This window comes from Stegostoma tigrinum, chromosome 10 (assembly GCF_030684315.1).
Source record: "Stegostoma tigrinum isolate sSteTig4 chromosome 10, sSteTig4.hap1, whole genome shotgun sequence".
In the NCBI taxonomy this organism is placed as follows: Eukaryota; Metazoa; Chordata; class Chondrichthyes; order Orectolobiformes; family Stegostomatidae; genus Stegostoma; species Stegostoma tigrinum.
This window is the reverse complement of record NC_081363.1, coordinates 59,151,807-59,171,656: the sequence shown is the minus strand read 5'-3', so window position 1 is coordinate 59,171,656 and position 19,850 is coordinate 59,151,807. Positions and strand designations below refer to the sequence as shown.

The 19,850-nt window shown below is 41.2% G+C and overlaps 1 protein-coding gene across 5 annotated transcripts in view; it reads left to right on the top strand.

The window, feature by feature from the left end:
- Positions 1 to 19,850, top strand: part of LOC125455634 (neuronal PAS domain-containing protein 3) — a 1,150,912-nt gene that overhangs the window by 1,054,492 nt on the left and 76,570 nt on the right. For all 5 annotated transcript variants that reach the window (XM_048537891.2, XM_048537893.2, XM_048537892.2 and 2 more), the window contains one exon: positions 4,901 to 5,016. In XM_048537891.2, the coding sequence (XP_048393848.1) occupies positions 4,901 to 5,016 (116 nt within the window). The remainder of the gene's footprint in view (positions 1 to 4,900; positions 5,017 to 19,850) is intronic.

Sequence of the window (19,850 nt, the reverse complement as noted above, 5' to 3'; positions counted from 1 at the left end):
CTAATGGCATATATGCTGGAATTCTCAGCTTGTTTCTAATAGTTACATAATCGGTATGCCCAATGCACATCCCCCACTGCAGACTTCAGTCTTCGGCGCTCACTTCCAGAAACCTGGTTTATTGGCAATTTACCCTGCACTGTCGCTGATCGATTGTGTTCACTGAGCCACAATTTCCCACACAATAGTTAATGCCCTCAGCACTCATGTTGGCCATATATTAATCTATTTGTTGTTGAAGTGCTGTCTATGAAATTGAAAACATTGGAATTTATACAGAAAACAAATAATTCTAGATACTGGAAATCTGAAATGAAAACAGAAAATGCTGGAAAACTCAGTGGATTTGGAGAGGGAAACAAAATTAATGGGCTGCATTTTGCCGGCCCCCACGGCTGCAGAGGACCTGGTAATATAGCAGCAGCTGTGTTGGGACAGCTTCCTACCATTCTTCCTTTCTTGTTTTCCAGTAGGAAGCAGCTGCCTAATAAAGGCCCATTTATAGAGCAGTGGCCTGCAGCCCTCAACTCAAGTTTCAAGTTTCAAGTTTTACATACTTGTGCCAAGCATACCTCCATTTTGAAGTGCACCATGGCCTCATGCCTGTGTGGTCCGTCTGGCACCAAGGGCTAGCCCATTCTTGTTGGACAGAGAGCTTGCTGTAAATTTGCTAAACTGGCCTTGCTTCAGGCAAGTGCAGGTCAGGACCTGCTTTTCTTTGTCTCACTGTCGTGAAGCTTGTATTAGCTCAATATTCATCAGATTTTAGACAGGTATCCAGCCAGGGAAGGCATAAGTGGAAAGGTTTGAGTTCAGTAGAGGCCACAAGCATTAAATGATGTGATGAAAGTAGGAAGCAAAAGAATGAGACAAGAATGGAAACAAATAATGGTTTGAGAGGAGGTGTAAATGATCACAGCACACCAGTACGCATCAGCAAGAGCTCCAATGGGCCAGGAACAATGTGATTTCTTTTCATTTTTCGATGGGATGTGGACATCACTGGTAGGGTTGACAGCTGTTGTTCATACGTAGTTGGTGTTGAGAAAGTGATGGTTAGCTGCCACTCTGAACTGCTGGATAATAAAATGCTGATGCACGTTCACTTGCTACTAAGAATGGATTTTGACCCAGCAGCAATGAAGGAATGGTGATATAGTTACAAATTAGGATGGTTTGTGGCTTGAGGAGAACTGGCGGGTGTTTTGCATGTGCCTGCTCCATTATTAGTCTGGGTAGTTGAAGACATAGATCTGCAAAGACCTGGTGAGGGAGATTTGCTGAGTTGCTGTAGTGCACCCTTTATATTGTACGCAGTGTGCACCAGTGTTAGAGGAGGTGAATAGTTCAGGTGGTGGATAGGGTATTGGTTAAGTAAGATGCTTTATCCTGGACAGTCTCAAGCTTCTCAAATGTTGGAGCTGCACTCATCTAGGCAAGTCAAAAGTATTTAATGCACTCTTGACGTGTGCCATGTAGATAGCGGGCAGGTGTTGTGGAGACAGGAGGTACATTGCTCACTGTAAAATTCCTAGCCCCTGTTTGTGCAACCACTCTTTGTAAATGGCTGGTTCATTGTAATTATGAAGAAATGGAAAATTCTCAACCCAAGCAACAACTCATATCTTTTAATCTCATCATGGCTATATTGTGACCATCCTTCAATACCAGCACTTGATCCCTAAAATTAAATGGATGATGCCGTTAGAATGAACATTAAATTCAATGTTGAGTGCACAAGGCTGAGAGAGGCTGGTGGAAAGGTGAGGAGCTAATCCTCAAACTTCCATTGTAGGATCAAAGATAGAGAGATTTGCGCACGCATGCCATGGTTAACCAAATTCATAAGGAACCAAAATTAGTGTCATGTTGGTGACCCAAACAGCATGTTTAGCCAGGTAGTCATCCAATTGAATTTGGTTTCATTAATGAAGAAGAAACTGCAGCGAGATCAGTGAATGGGATAGGCTAAAGTTAATCATGTTTCATCTTAAAGAAGTGTTTGGGATATGTATCAATAGGAGGTGAGAAAAAGAAAGGGGTAAGTGTTATGCTTGTTTGTTTGTACAGGGAAATTCGAAGGGAAGGGGAGCAGTTGTTCAGTTAATGGCCCAAAGTCTCTTCAGGATGCCGAAAGGGTAAAAGAAAGGAAGATGCATTTGGTTATGGCATCGCACCAAAGTCGCAGAAATGGAAAGAGATGATCTGTTGAATATGGAGGTAGGAATGAGGTGGGGGTTAAGCAGGTGAAAGGGAAGAATGTGAGGGATGCTATCTTTGTTCAGAGAAAGAAGAGACAAGATGAACGCAAAAGAATGGGATATAGAACAAACAGTTTATGGGGCCATATAAAACACAGTAGAGAAGAATCTACAGTTTGAAAAGGAAGACATTTCTACAAGCTGTAGTGTGAAAGGCATGTCATTACAGCATATCCATTGGAGCTGAAGGAAAGCGGAAAATGGAAGAGATTCCTAACAGGAGGTAGAGCTGAAGGAAGTCAGTGAGCTTTTTATAGACTGGTAGATTCTGGAAATGAAGATAATGAAGTTCTGTGAAGCAAAGGTTTAGTTAGAGATGGGCTTTTCACAGGTAATGAAGGGCTAATAGAAACAAAGTTGATGAAATGTTACTATTTAGAGCAAGTGGGATAATTATTTGTCAGGCCCATTTTGGTGGCTCCCAGTAGATTTCAAGTCTACGTGGAGCTATTGTCATCAAGCAAACTTGACCACCCATCATCTGCAGGTAAATTGCAGGAAGACGCACCCACCTTTATGGAGGCAGTTCTGGGACTTTTTTGTGGGCCTCAAAGAAGTAGTCCAATTTGTCCAGGCCCTACAAGATTACACACTTACCTAGGTCTCTCCTGTCTACGGTCCTGGGTCTAGCCTGATAGAAAAACCATGGTACCTTTGTTGTTCAAGGCTCATTGACAATTGAATTGAGGTCTTATTGAAATCGTCTGACTCAGCTCTCATAAATTCACGAGGCCTCATTGAGCTGAACAAGCCTGTGGTTTAATTTTCAGCCTTGGGAAGGATTGTTCTCCCAGTAGGAAAGAAAACAGAGATAACAAGGTGTAGAGCTGGATGAACACAGCAGACCAAGCAGCATCAGAGGAGCAGGAAAGCTGACATTTCAGGCCCACAGCCTTCTTCAGAAAAGCTCCTCTGATGCTGCTTGACCTGCTGTGTTCATCCAGCTCTACACCTTGTTAACTCAGATTCTCCAGCATTTGCAGTTCCTACTATTCAGGAAAGAAAACATCTTGTTTTCAAAATGAGCTACCTTGAAACATAGCATTAGCACTCCAATTTTGCATTGAAAATATTCAGTTTTTTTTAGAATCAACCTAGTTTTTAATGTTAGCAGACTATTAAACTGCAGGAAATAGTGCAGTCGCATACAGCCAATCTTGTATTTACCTGGTTTGGTGTGTGTGCGAAGAGGTGGTGGTATAGAAATAATTGTGACGTGAAGTCAAAGTTCTGATATATAGTATTTACCACAAAATGTATGAATACATTACGAAAGAACACATTTATGATTTCAGTGTAATTGGAAAAACGGTGAAAATCTTTCTTCCTGGTTTCTGTGTACTGGCCAGTTATTACATACTCCTGTTTCACAAGTGGATCTCATTAACTCTCGGTTCTCAGCCAAGTACTAAAGTTGCAGTTATGCTAGATAGGTCACTGAGCTTTTTACATACCATACCGGGGGAGGGAGAAGAACTGAATTAATTCCAAAGACATCTATCATTCTCATACTATCAGCATTCCTTGGAAAAAAAAGCTCCAAGGGGCTCTGATTTTATGCTTTCACAAAATAGAACTACACGGCTGAGTGACAGTTCTGATCTGAAGCATTTAAGTGTAAGTTTTGATCTTTCTGGCTTTGATTAAAACTAATGAGCTCATTTAATTCAAAATGAGAATCTCTGATAAGAAAAATAAGGTTGATGTGATTGGATTAGAGAGATGAATTAAACTCTTACAGTTGAAGTTTCTGCCTGGATAGTGCATTACAGACTTCATGAAATAAAATTAAAAAGCTGTTGGCATATTACAGCATGTTAGATGATGAGAAGAATTTTATAGTAATTCATTTTTTAATCAGGAGAAATGAAAGTGCTAAATTTACAGCATTGCACCACTTTCTCCCTTGAATAAAGAAAAATAGTTGTGGCTTCAAAAAGGCAATATTAGTGCCTTCAAAAATGAATTTTTCAAATAGTAGGAACTTATCAATAAGATGTCATTACAAAAGTTGAAACAATGGATCTTCTGAAATGTAATAACATGAAGGTAGAAAAGTGGATTATCTTGTACAAATTTTCAGTGTCCTCATGTATAGGATTTGTTCAAATGACAATGGTTGAAGTAATAGAATATCAACCATCAAAACATATTAATTTACTATTACAATGTTTACACATGATTTATACTGAGCTGACTGATAAAATTTGTATATTACTTGGAAAACCACTAGTTGCCCAATTTCTGTCACCACCAGTGATGTTTTATTGTGAGAGGGAAAGATTAAGACTACTCAGTTTTCCATCACAAAAGTAAACTGTTGTCAAGGTATTAGCCAATGAAAATTTTGCATTCTTTAAGCTAAATGTGTGCTATTGCTTATTCTACTATATTGCTGCGTTTTCTCCTAGGATATTTTAAAAATGTAATTATTGTTCACTTAAATGTATAATTTTAGGACCAGATTACATATTGCACAGAAAAGCTAATGGAAATACTGCCTTTAGTGCCAGCTAGTGACAGAAATGTTTGATTGCAGAGGAAAATTCTTGGCATATTTCCAAATAACTTCATGACAAGATTGGATGTTGCATGATCAGAATCACATCAATAATGCTATTTTTTAAATCCCATTGTAGAATCCACTAGCCCAACTTTGCTGACTATTGACAACAGCTTGGAGCGATCATTTTTTATAAGAATGAAGTCAACACTGACAAAGAGAGGAGTTCACATCAAATCATCAGGCTATAAGGTAAATAACTATTTAATAATATCCCAACTGGGAAATGCTGATTGAATTTCAAGAATCATAATATTTGCTGTTGAATATAAAAAGTATAATACTTAGTATTTTTCCTTCAGCTGTGGATCATTCATTAAGCTGTTATCAAAGCAGTTAAGTGTGATGAAAGCAAAATATTAAGCTGGGGCCTCGCACAAACTCCAATGAAGTGAAATTTCGTCTCAAATGTCAACAAGGATATGAAAGGGGAGATCCTACATTGTACAGTTTTTGACTTCACTAAAATTATGATAAAGGACTTTTATCAGTTAATACTTTAACTTACAATTTTGAATGTTTTTTGTTTGCCTGCATACTTAAAGTAGATAAGCAGGTTGTCAGATCATAAAGTCAAGACTGTGAGATGGATGTATTTTTAGCATAATGTAATCTTTAGCAATAAGTAAATCAGTCGGCATTTGATCATTTATCAATTTGATATCCGTTTTGTGTTGCTATCTCTCAGAGCCTTGAGGCTGACTCATTGAATATATTTAAACCACGATATGTAGGTTTTCGAGCAATAAAGGAGTCGAGGATAATGTGGAACAGCTGGGATTGTGGAGTTGACATCAAGATCAAAGCAGCCACAACCTTATTGAATGATGGAGCAGACTCTCAAAGAGCCATGTGGGCTACACCTGCTCTTATTTTCAATGTTCTTACGTACTTGGTTTTTATATCTTATTGTTATCCATGTTCTCAGTAGGTGTAGTATAGATGCATTAATTTAGATATCAAGCAGCCCATTGTGTTTTGATGTATCTCAAATCAGTGCAGAGATAATGTCAGTATCTAGGTTTTCAGGAAGTTTATTTACAGAGTTTTATACAAGGCTTAGAACACTTACTCCTGTGCATCCAGCCTAGCTTATTATAGCTTCCTGGTTATCTGTTTACTTGTCCACTAAGGTTTAACCAATCAAGCACAATCAGCAGAGGCAGAAGCAAGGGAAGGTGGTGATGCCCTGGGCGCCAAACAGGCATAACGCTTCAGAGCACCAGCTAAATTGGCACAATTTTGGACAAATTGTTTTAAGCTGAAACATGTTTTCGCTTCTGCATAGACATTTCAATGATAGACTAAGACTGCTAAAGGAGTCTCAGTGCCAGGCTGCTGACTGGTGTGTATGTATATCTAAGCAAAATTAGTAACTACATAGATTTTATGTTAAGATTATACGAAGGGGTAGATTGTGGTTAGTGGCAATGTCACTGGACTAGTAATCCAAAAACCTAGGCTAATGATTTGAAAGTTTGTGTGCAAATCCCAACTGGTGGAATCTAAATTCATGCTGAACATTTTTAAAATTTATTCATTTTGTGGGTCATGGGCGTTGCTGTCTGGGCCAGAATTTCTGGCCCATCCCGAATTGCCCTTGAGATGGTGGTGGTGAGCTGCCTTCTTGAACAGCAGCAGTCCAGCTGCTGTGGGTTGACCCAAAATGCTAATAGGGAGGGAATTCCAGGATTTTGACCAGTGACAGTGAAGGAATGCTAACATATTTCCATGTCAGGATGGTGAGTAGCTTGGAGGGGAATTTGGAGGTGGTGGTGTCCCCATATATCTGCTGCTCTTGTCCTTCTAGACGGAAGTGATTGTGGGTTTGGTAGGGGCTTTCTGAGGATCTTTGGTGAATTTCTGCAGTGCATCTTGTAGATAGTACATACTGCAGCTACTGAACGTCGGTGGAGGGAGTAGATGTTTGTGGAATTGAAAACTAGTCTCAGTAATGTCGAACATACAGAACAACAAGATATCCTTTTATAATTATGTGTCCTCCATTGTAGGACTTCAGTGAAAGACCTTTACAATGCCTGCCTTCTTGTGGCACCATCTTAGGGACAAGTACCTAGGTACAATTCTTGGATATAGTAGAGGGACAGAAGTTTTGCTTAATTACAGTGCTGAAAATAAGGTAAAATAGGAAAATATTAAGGGGTAAATTCTAAGGTACGGATTGTCCCCTCACATTGGCCGCCATCCAGGACTGTCTACCTGCACACTGCTCCGAGGCTGCTTCCCATGTGCTGCTATGGGACATCTTACCAGTGTAGCTCCAGGGCTCACTGCTCACGAGGCTCTGAGGCTCACAGGGTGTGCATGCAGGTCCAGAGCACAAGGCCATGCTGCCCAGGCTGGTTCCACTGCAGGACTCGGTCAGTGCTCTCTCCCGTCCACTGGGGGACTCGGCCCACTCACTCTGTGTTACCGGGCGACTTGGCCCACTTGTTCACAGTTACCAGGGTACTTGGCCCGCTCACTCCCGGTTTCCGGGGAACTCACCCTGCTCACTCTGTGTTACTGGGGGACTCAGCCCGTTTGCTCCATGTTACCGGGGGACCTGGCCCGCTCGGTCTATGTCACCGGGGGATTCGGCCCGCTCGGTCCATGTTACTGGGGGACTCAACCCGTTCGCTCCGTGTTACTGGGGGCTTGGCCTGCTTGCTCCGTGTTACTGGGGGTCTTGGCTCACTCGTTCCCCAACTCCACTCTCTGGGGCTGAGTGGGTTGTGAGAAACAGAAAAATGCAAAGAAAAGGAAAGAAAAGAGCAGAAAGGGTAACAGGATAGGTGAGCAGAGGAGCTCTGACTGGACCATCCTGCTCTGCTGCCATATTTAATGTTTATTGTTTATAGTTTATTGTTTTCTTCATGAAAAGAGGTCTGCCATCCTCACCTAGTCTGGCCTACCTGTAACTTCAAGCCTGCAGTATTTTTGATTCTTAACTGCTGGCCCTCTAAAGTGGCCCAGCAAGCTATTCACTTCAAGAGTAATTAGGGATGGATAACAAATGTTGATGTTAAAGAATTTTTTAAACCTCTCACAAAAAAATACAGAACATGAAATATTTAACTCTGCATACTCTGAATGAGAAATATTATTTTCTGTTTCCTGCCTGCAACTTACCAAAGAGAATTTTAACAGTATCGTCAACTGAGTTCAGAAATGCACTGATCGTAGAAGCCTATAGTGTGGAAGAAAGCCATTCGGCCCATCAAGTCCACACTGACCTTCCAAAGAGCAGCCCACCCTGACCTATCCCCCTACCCTATCCCTATAACCCTGCATTTCCCACGGCCGAGCCACCTAGCCTGCACATCCCTGGACACTGTAGGCAACTTAACATCTCCACTCCACCTAACCTGCACATTTTTGGACTGTGGGAAGAAACCATAGCATTCAGACGAAGAGCATGCAAACGCGGAGAGAATGTGTAAACTCCGCACAGACAGTCACCCGTGAATCGAACCCGTGGGGCATCTGACCATTGAACCTCCATGCCACCACTGTCCAAAAATGCATAATGAAACGTGAATAAAATCCCAGGCATCCATCAGTCTGTTTTCCAGACAGCTGCAGTGGGAAAACATTGCTTAAATTACACTCTCTTGTCTCTGTTTACTTACACAAGATTCAAATTCCAAGTGCTTGTAAATTCTGCATTTGACACTTGAAATGCACTGAATGATTGACAGTTTTATAGGGCAATTGTAAAATAGCTACTTTTATTTATAAAGTAGAAAGTAGAATGAATAAATTTTTAAAACTTCCTTGCGTATCCCAGTGTTACTCTAGATTTTCCTTTTCTGTATAGTGGGTAAATGAGCGTGGAAGTACTGTAGTTTCATATGGAGGTTAATGAGGGGGCATGAGTTGGTAAGAACCAACCTAGATGGGATACAGGTAGTGCATGAGGTATGAGGGATAGAATCGTTCATTATTTCACTGTTTTGTTTTGTAATGGGGATGAAGTCCTGGAATACTGAGGCTGTTCCTTTAAATGTTTGCCTAGCCACTCAGCTGCACTTGAACTGTTTCCAGGAGTTAGGAGACCCAGCTACTGTTAATGCCTGCCACCCAAACATCACCACCATTGAGAATGAAATTCAGATCTTTGACGGAACATCCTCCTAATTCCCACAAACTTGCCCCTTGGATAAAAATCTAGGCTGATGTTTGTTAAACCTGATTCTATGTTCATTTTCCTTACACCGCACCCCTATGTTAACTGCCTGGAAAAGATGGCCGTCTCTGTGATCAAGTGGGGGGTGGTGTCATAAGGCATAGCTATAGAGCTTGCCAACTGCTTCCCAGCTGAGAATTCCCAACACTTCAGAAACTCCCCCTCCCCTACCATCCCATTCCATCCCATGACCCAGACTCAATTTTTCTTGCATTATTTTACTTCATTTGTCCATGGACTTGGAAAGAGCACTCTTCATCTGCAGGAGCATGAATGGATCACATATGCAACAATTATGGAGAGGTTGACTGGTTTATAATGATTGAATAATTTAAATCCCTTTGTGTATTGCATGCACTCCAGAATTTTTTTTTCAAAATTACATTCCCACGCTTCTGCCCATGTTTATATGTAGAATACATATCAGCAGCCCTGATTGGGAGCTGAGTAACAATGAGTAAATTGCTAGATGTAATACATACATTTGTATCTGCTCAGCATACCCTTCTCATTTGACTGTTCACCTTCTTAACCTTCTACCTGTTTATCTGTTCCATATTTATCAACATAAAAATGAAAACAACTGAAACAGAGAAATTCTTATGCTGTCACTTCATGTCTAGGAACTGGTTTGAAACATAAGTCTTTGTCTCTTTGAGGTAATGGATTTAAACACAGGTTGCAATCAGTAAGAAGCATTGAAACCTAAGATATCTATAATCTATGTTTTTGATTCTTTTCTAAGCATTAAAACAGTTTGTGGACAGGCAGTGTAAAATGTCTGTTGAACAATTGCTTTTTCGTAAGTTATTTGTTCCTTTTGTAGAACAAATCTCTCTTTTTGCTTTTACATTTAAATGTGGAGATGATTTTCCCCATGCCAAGGTTCCAGTTGGAGGGGGGGAAGTGAGACAAATACAAAAGATGCTTTCTGGTTTAACTTTCAGGCCCAAAGTATTTTAACTACTTTCTCACTCTGCAGAATACTTCATCTTTAACTGGAAATGGGTTCAAACGGTTGAACTATGAGAACTAAGTAACTTCCACATATGTCACTGGACAGCTGGCAAATCAGCTAAATTCTAGCTGAGGGGCAAATGTGCCAACGTTGGACTGGCTCACTCTGCAACACTCAACAGCCATTGGGCCTTTAATTGGCATCTCTTCCATGAGAAAGTTCCACCCCAAAGACCATGAGACATAAGCACAAGCCGCCAATCAGATGACAGTCTGTGTTCGTGCACTGCATCTGAGAGTAGTAACCATTGCTGAGCCTGTGACAGTCTCCAGTGAAGATGTTCAGCAATGAAGCCTAGTCTGAAATGAGTCCAGATCCTCATCAGGCCAATGCAAGGGGACACCGGGGAAAGGCTTGAGGGACCAAAGGTTGTGACCGTTAGACGTATGTGATTGCATTTTGGAAGAGGGTCTCCAGTGAGCACATAAGTGCTCAACCAGGAAGCATGTCCCCAAGGCCAATCTACAAGGCCAACAGCCCTTTTTGGTGACGTGGACACTTGGATCTCCCATTATGAAAAATACTGATGGCAGTGGGAATTGTGGCAAGTAGGCCACTTAATGCCTCCCCTTTGCAGGTCAAATACCCTGGTGGTTTGGGAAATGCAGGCAGGGAGCACAGCATTGCTGGCATGGCACTTCATTTTAATTACCTTGCATAGCATTCCACTCCCAGGACCCTACAATTCTGGCCTTTGTACAAGTTTTGCAGCAGATTACTATGGCTCTCTTTGCAGAAAAAATGTAGCAAATTATAATTTAAATAATTTAAAGGAATTGCTTGACATCCACAGCGGTATCATTAAAGATCCCTTCAATATGCTAGTAAGGGTTTTAGGCATAGGTGAAATTCAGTCCTGGAAATTGTCGGTGCTGGTATAAATTTAGCCTGAAGCATATTGTTTCAATTGTGTATTCTTTTCTCCAGACCAGCTTTTTACTTAAATCTTTGTGGCTTTGATCTGCAGCAAGAAACTAGGCTAACAGGGTGAACAGAAAATAGTTGTATATGTACTAACTGAAGGTCTGTGATCACCTGAAGGAAATTATTTTACTGGAAGAAAACTGTTTAACCAAAGTAACAATTCACAGGGCATTTCACCATTTTAGTACCTTTACCATGGTTGAAGGGCAAGAGAGAAGCAAGATATCAAGTTATTAATGAAACTGAAGGCGATGCGAGAAGTTTGGTCCCCAGGAGAGGTTGGTTTAGAACTCAAGACAGGAATGGATGTTGAGGAGAGAAGAAGCTGGTAAGCATGTTGAGCTCAAACTGTAGTAATTGGTGGGGAACAGAATGGCGGAGAATGATGTCCTTAAAGTGTCAAGGATTAGGTGTGAGATATTTTAAAAACGATAAGATATCAAATGCATGGACCAAAATGGCAGCCACAGTGGAGACCTCAAATTTGATTAATACCTTGTCATTGCGATGCAATGCTTATCTGACCACAATAACATCAATCCACGAGAGACCCCTCAGCATTAAGATGTGCTGAAGATGTGATGTCATCCACAAACGCCAGAGCTGTGCACTAGACAGGTTCTCGATCTGGTTTCATTCAAGGTTCCTATCAAAGGATCCATAGCAATATTAAACAAAATGAGAGACAGAGGAAAACCTTGTTTAACACCACATCTTACAGGAATCTGTCTTGTAATTATATCCCTCAACTGCTGTCAAATTGTTTGTATATAAGTTCATTACCAATTTATTGAACTCTTTGGAGAGGGATACTCTTTCTAAGGCCTTGGCAAGCAGCTTGTGTCCAACTGAGTGGAATGCTTTTGCCAAATCGACAAAGATAACCGCTAAAATCCGTCCTGCTCTCCTTAGCTCCCTTTATGATATTCTGGAGTATACTGTTATTATATCCAGAAGAAGCTACCTTTTGCCTTGGAATTAGCTTCACTACACTGCTAAGCCTCTTCGCCAAAATTCTAGTGAAAATGCTTAGCAGGATAGGCCCAATAATAATGGGTTGCCAATTATCGATATCTTTAAAACTATCTTTATTGTCTGACTTAGGGGGCAAAAATATTCTGCTAGTCTTCAGAACATCCAGGATTGAATAGACTTTAACTCACAAGGTAAACACTTGTAGAAGACAAGTGGCATCATTCCGATGGATTTCCTGGGCATCTTTACATCCCTTACCATTGGGTCATGCAGCTGTTTTTTTGGGTCTGTCTCCCTGCTGGCCTTGTCTACCTCGTCCCTACTAACTGGGTCCAGCAAACAATCAAATCGAGCGTCGCCCTTGTAGGGTGCAATCCTGGTAATGTTTGCTTTGTCGTTGGGCACAGAGAGTTTTTCTTTAAATACTAACTGCGACTCTTCTTAATGAAGGAGGCATAAACAATTAGAAGGTGCCCCCATTAATTCCCTAGAAAACTTCCACCTATTAGTTCTATTAGTGTTTGGGCTGTTTGAAAACATGATTTCCTCCCTGTATACCTTCTCTGTACCCCATTCCCAGCACTATTCTTCTTTTTCAATCTACCTTTCCCATGTTGATTACTATTGTCACTTACATTCTATTACTAATCTTATTACGACCTTCACCCTGCCCAGTTCCCTTCCTCCTTAACAGTCTATCTGTGGTGGAGTCAACCAAACACAATCCCTGGCTCAAAAATTCCTGGCCCTGTCTAATATAGAGACATTCTTCAGCCTTACTTAACAATTATCTAATAGTATACTGCCCTAACTCCTGGGTGCCTAATCTTTCATGCACTGGCTGCACAGATTCCTGATCTAACACTTCCTTGTTGCCAACCTCTCGGTCTACCCCTTGTTCTGGGGAATCACTAGGAACAATTGCCACCTTGCCCTTTTCTGTACTCTTAAGAAAGGCTCTCCGCTTGTCAGAGATCTATTTTGGCATTTTAGATTTTAAAACGCTTGCTATCTTTTTATTAATCAGTTTATCAGCCTTATGTGCCTCCTTTAACTGAAGCAATAATTTGATCTCTTTCTCTGTTCAAATCCCCTTCCTCCTACCTATGTTTGTCTCATCCCCTTCCTTCCTAGTATTCTCTATCCGTTTCTCATTCCTTAATGTGACCTGCCTATGTCTTTCATGTAGTCCCAGGCCTATCCTGGTACTAAATTTCAACTCGCACAATCGAACATTCAAACACCACCCAACATTCCCTCTGGTCTCTCCCTTGCACTTTGAATAGTGGCAGGCAATTGCATGATATTCACCAAACTTTCCACATTTTAGAACATCTCATCCAGATTGTTTTAATCCCATGAGTTATCTTAACGTGAGAACGAAACGCCCGCATTGTTGGGTATGAAAGCTGACACTTATCACAGAGAAACATATCTATAGGATGCTGAAACACTATCTCAGCTCAACCACACTTCTCCTGGGATGGTTGAATGACCCTTAGATCAGTTTCCACTCTCACTGTCTCCACACTCTGACATTTCATTGTCCATACCTTTAAAATCACTGTTGTAAAAGACCTGTGTTGTAATCTCACCAGACGGAAGGGCTAACCTGTCAGCTGTCTTTACAAAGTATCAACATCATCTTCCTTACTGCCTGATCCCATTAGCTTGCATCTGGGAATCAAGACAACTTGAGGAACATTGGGCCTCAATTTGTCCGTCTCCATTGAGATGGATGTCATCCTCCTACTGTGGCTACAACATTTTGCACAAGCTACTACCACTAGTGAACTTGCAAGGTGATTTTTTTATCCAGTTTTCGGCCCTACCAGAATTTGGCAGACTAATGTCAACCATTTTTTTTTTTAAATGGCACCACTAATGCGCAGTGCAATGACCCAAGTGGGTCGACAGCCGACTCGTAACTTTCCTCAGGTCGTATTAGCCAGCAGAGGATCGAGTAAGACCTGCACCTCTGACTGAAAACCCACTCAAAACCAGCACCCATCCGTGTGGAGGTTCGACCAAACACTGCAGGCGACAAGCCACATAAAAATGTTGCAGTGGTAACTACTCAAGCATGCTCGCTGGGAGGCCCCACAATCAAACAAGCTGTAGTTACATGTTAAATGACTGTAAGTTACTTTTTAAAAATATGCAGAATTATTTTCTCATTAAATTAGCTACAGTACTTAGTTCCTTGGTATATTTAGGAAAGAAAGCTGTTAAAGCCTATCCAATATGTCTAACAATGCCTTTGCACTCAAAAATACTGATTAATTTTTAGAACCTCTTCAAAGGCTGGTAAAGGAATGCATTTAATGGAAACTGGTAATGGTGATTACTACAGTCTCAGTGTGTTGCCAATTTTATGGGAGGTACCCACTTCTGGTGCAACATCTTTCCTCAAAACTCATGCAAAAGTTTGATTCAGGTTCGATTGCACTGAACACAATAATGCCAACATCAGAAAAATTATGTTTAACAAACTAATACAATGTTTTCCTGTTATGAATCAAAATTACTAAATCTGTTGACTTCTAAGCTTGTTTTTTTGGTCTTTCTTCTTTCCCATGATGTTAAATTTATGATTCAAAAGCAAAAGCCTTTATACAGGATTGCAAGTAGGAAAATGTAGACATAAACTGAGCTCAGTGCCTTTCTAGTGAAATTATGATGTTAACATAAGCCCCACTGACATTCAAATGAGATGTACGCTATACTGCACACCTTGGAATAATCTGCAGAATTACATGACTTAATCTGACAATGAACTATTCAGTGCTGAAGAGTGTGTTGTGCAGAAATGAGTACTGTCAAAATGGGTATGAGATTTTGTGTTATCTGCAAGTAATCACTTGATTAGAAACATATATTAGCATTGCATCAAACAGTACAACTATTAACATTTTAAAATTGATGTACAACACTTATAGTCTTTAGTTATCCAAAAGTGTTTTCAAATAGGAGCAGTTTGTTGTATTAAAACTGAATGAACACTCATTTTCAGATTTGCTCCCATTTCGTTTAAGGGGCCTACATGTGTAACATTTCCCAACCCTAAGGTCAGGGAGGATGCTGTTACAGCCAGTGCTGCCCACTGTTGAACAAGGTCAAGATCAGAAACACATTAGATGGAAAATTAGAGGCTTAAAATGAAATGGGCTACATTTTCAGGTTCAGTGTCAGATTGGTTGCAATGTGGGGAGCATTGGTATGAGGAGGAAAAGGACAGGGTTGGTTCTCTGTTTGCTTGGCTGCTGTTCCCTATAGATCTTTGGAGTTAGTCTTATCTAAGTTATTTTCTGTCAGTCTTCTCGTGATATTTCAGCAGTTACCAGGTCACCTCAGGTTATAAGAAACGAATAAAGGAATAGAAGCAGGATGAGACCATTCTGCTCTTTGAGCTTCTTCTGCCATCCTGTGAGATCATGGCTGATCTTCAACTTCAACTGCATTATCCTTGTATCTTTTCATGTTTTTAATATGTAGGAATGAATTGATCTCAGTGTTGAATGTACCCAATGACTGCACTCCGCATAATCTGAAGTAGAAGTTACAAAGATACAACATTCACTGAGTGGGGAAATTCATCTTTAGCTCAGTCCTAAATAGCCTACACCTTATTTTGATGAGAAACATCCTTCCAATATCCACCCCTTAATCAGGGCCAAACTGTCTTCTACAGCATCTGCTATTGTGTAGCATAATTTCAGGAAAAGAATTAAAAATGTTATTTTTAAAACAGGAGATAATTCGGTGTCAAGTACACTCAGCAAGAGTAGCTGTTAAATGTTTAACCAAATATCAGCAATGAATGCCAAGAATGACAATGGGGTGAATTTTCTGACAAGTGGTGGGAACCTGATTCTGGGGCCATTCTTATTAGTAGGCTCTACTTACATTAGCAGTGTGTCCTCTAACGTGATCTTACAGGATGCGCCCAAATACCAGGCTGCCTCTGTATTCACCACCCAGTTAGGGGCAGCACGTGAACATTGGAGGTAGAAGTATCAGGCATAGCGACTAAAGCAAAGGTGGTCAGTGGCCCCACTTGAATGATGCATTCATTGCTACAATAGTGCCCTATTGCCAATTGGCAATGTTCACAAATAGAAAAAGATTCCACTCCCTTAGTGTTCAAATAATTTGTGACGGTAATAGCCAGAAAATTCAGACCTTCATTATAAATCCAAGGAGTGGGCAGTTCTCAGTTCCAGCCTCTATCAAAGTCCCTCAGCCCATACAAAGATGGTTTTCTGCTACAGTACACATTCCTCAATGACTGACTTGTTTTTCTATCTCTTTGACACATACAAAAAAAAATTGAGGTTTTCTTTCAGCTGTGGCTGTGGGTGTGAGAGATGGCTGCCATCCTTTCCATGGAGGCTGACATGTGCTTACATACCAGCTGCACCACAGCCATGATAACATGGACAGACTGGTCTAACTTTTGCTCCACCGTACAGAATTGGTGCCCTGGCACACTTGACTGAAATTTCTGTGCCCCTCTCTGCCACTTGATCATTGCTTACATGGAGTTGAGCTTATGCCTCTGAGTGTCAGAGACCTCAGGCATTTTTTTTCTTTTGCCAGCTACTGACATGCCAGTGTTGCGATCACCAGATTGCTTCCCTAAGTCTCTTCTATCTAACCCTATCGCAGGTGAACCAACAGTCACTGTGCCAAAATGTGTATAGCAACAGTTTATGACTAGTCACAACCCTACCAGGTCACGAGACACCTCTGCCTGTAAGTAAAAAGAGAACAAGAAGGATTAGTAGCTTGAAAGAATGAGGTGAATGTAAGCCCTTGACTGAAAACCACGTATGTGATGGGAGACAAGTTCCGGAGGTGAGTGATGGGCCAGAGCCCAGACAGAGAAGCAGTCTGAGCCCAGGCTGGCCTGGGAGACGAGTCCCGGAGATGAGTGATGGGCCAGAGCCCAAACAGAGAAGCAGTCTGAGCCCAGGCTGGCCTGGGAGACCGATTCCTGGAGGTGAATAATGAGTCACAGCCCAGAGCAGGAGGCAGCAAGGCCTCGTGTTCTGAAGACCGGCAGGTACAGGCTAAGAGAAATGGACTATAATTTGAGCACTTTTTATAGATATTTTTTATTCTTATTCTGGATTTTGGGTAAGTTGATTACTCGTTAAAACTTTGTATTCCTATGCTAGACCTTTTTTTAACTCCTTCGATTCTGAAACAAACACTTAAAGTAACTGTACTTTGGCACCCTGTACCTAAGATGGAGCTAAAGCAGTGACATTACAAACTTTTCACAACTCTCATTCCAGTGCACACGACAATAAAGGCTGTTGTATGCTATTCATCCACAGTGACATCCATGGGGTGTATTCTGTGACCCAGTGGAGGCTATTTTCCTGGCATCCCTTTTGTTGTTGAAGTGACCACCATACAGGCTGAGTGAAAGATCTTCGCATGCAGTTCTGGACTGGTATCCAGTGAGCTTTTCAATTTGGTATCAGTCCCTGCAAACCCAGAAAGCTCTGCCATGGGCAAAAGCTTTTAGATCTTCTGCCTCTTGATTTACCATCCAACACGCTCAACACGTCACTTGCAGAGACAATGGTCTGAGAAGCTACGATCAGGCAAGCTAATTTGGCTCAGGCGTTAGTGGATACATTGCCATTGAACACATGTAATGCCATACTTGAACTTCAGAAGGCAAAGTACCATCCTTCATTGCACCTCGTATGATTTTGTTTCATTTAATGAAACAAGGAAGTAGTACAAGAGAAATGTGCAATAATTATTTTGGAAAACTGCGTCAGTTTTGAAAACGTTTTAACAATGAATGTTAGATGTTTCAGCTAATGTCATGACCCATTACTCATGTAAAGGATTTTTTAAAAACTAAGTAAATGAATGTATTAATTCTGAGAGAACAGATCACCATTGTGTCCAGTAACCTAAGGATGTGGAAACAGATACAGAAGATGTTAAACATCCTGTGGAAGTCTGCCAAGCTACAGCAGGCTGTATTTCATTATACTAAGTACATGGGGAAATTATGGACACTACAATGAGTTTCCTCACACCCTGTTAAACCATGACTGAAGCTGCATGCTAAGCATTCAGAATACAGATCTTTTAAAGCTTCACATCATTCCTATGCAGCAGAAGGGCACATTATTCCTGTCACTTCAAATTGAAGCTGATGCTGTATTAACATTATGAAAGGTAAGCTGACAAAGCAACGCAGCCAACCTGCATGCTGCATGTTTATTTACTCAGACACCAGCTGGGATCTAGAATACAACACCATTCTCATTCTTCTATGCAATGTTCAGATATCTAACTTCTCAACATTGCTATTTTCAGGCACACACATTAAAATAATAGGCAGCAATAAATTTTGAATGAGAGAAAAGCCCTTTTATGAGAACTTTCTAACATGTTATGCTCAATATCCTGCCAGTCTGGTCAAGACAAAATTGTAGTTCTCCCCAAAGGCCGTTCTTTTCATTTTTCTTCCTCCTGTCATCCACATGCTAACTTAGGCCACCACCCTCACACTCACCCTTCCTCCCTCACTCTCATGCCCACACACACTCAGCCACCCTCCCTTGCTTTCACTTGCCCACCCTCAAACTCACTCATCCACTCTCTCTGACTCCTTCACCTACCCTGTCACGCGTTCATCTGACTTTTAGCACAATACCACACTGTCCATAGTTTTGTTAGAGAAATCTCATAATTAGTTATGGTTTCTGTTGGTACCTAAAATTCCATGTCATCTCAAAGAATGGAGCTAAAGAACGTAAGAAGTAGGAGCAGGAGTAGGCTGTTCAGCCCTTCAAGCCTGCTCCGCCATTCAATAAGATCATGGCTGATCTTTTCGTGGACTCAGATCCACTTACCCGCATTCTCACCATATCCCTTAATTCCTTTATTGTTCAAAAATAATCTACCTCAGCTTTAAAAATGTTTACTGATGTAGCGTCAACTACTTCACTGGGCAAGGAATTCCAGAGATTAACAACCCTCTGAAGAAGTTCCTTCTCAATTCAGTCCTAAATCTGCTCCATCTAATCTTGAGGCTATGCCATCTTGTCCTAGCTTCACCTGCCAGTGGGAACATCCTCTCCACTTCTATCTTATCTATTCCCTTAATAATTTTATATGTTTCTATTTGAGCCCCCCTCAATCTTCTGAATTCCAATGAATATAATCACAATCCACTCAGTCTCTCTTCATAAGACAACCTCCTCAACTCTGGAATCAACTTAGTGAACCTCCTCTGCACCCCCGCCAGTGCCAGTACATCCTTTCTCAAGTAAAGAGACCAAAACTGCACAAAGTACTCCAGGTATGGCCTCACCAGCACCTTTTACAGCTGCAACATAACCTCTCTGCTTTTAAACTCAATCCCTTTAGCAATGAAGAACAAAATTCCATTTGCCAAACTACTGCAGACCAACCTTCTGTGATTCAAGGACAAGGATACCCAGGTCCCTCTGCATAGCAGCATGCTGCAATTTATTACGATTCAATTAATAATCCCTTTTACTATTACTTCTACCAAAATGTGTGACCTCACTTTTATTTACATTGTATTCCATCTGTCAGACCTTTGCCCACTCACTGAATGTATTTATGTTCCTCTGCAAAGCTTCATAGTCCTCTGCACACTTTGCTGTGCCACTCAGCTTAGTGTCACTTTGCCTAAAGCTGTAAATTGTTGAACTCGGCATTAAGTCCAGAAGGCAGTAGAATTCCCAAGTGGTTTTTCCAGCTTGCGCTGAGCTTCTCTGGAGCACTGCAGCAAGCCTGAGGCAGAGATGTTGGCCAGGGAACAAGGAGGTGTGTTGAAGTAGCAGGCAACTGGAAGTTCAGGGTCTTTTGTATGGATAGAACGTAGGTGATCTACAACGTGGTCACCCAGTCTATGCT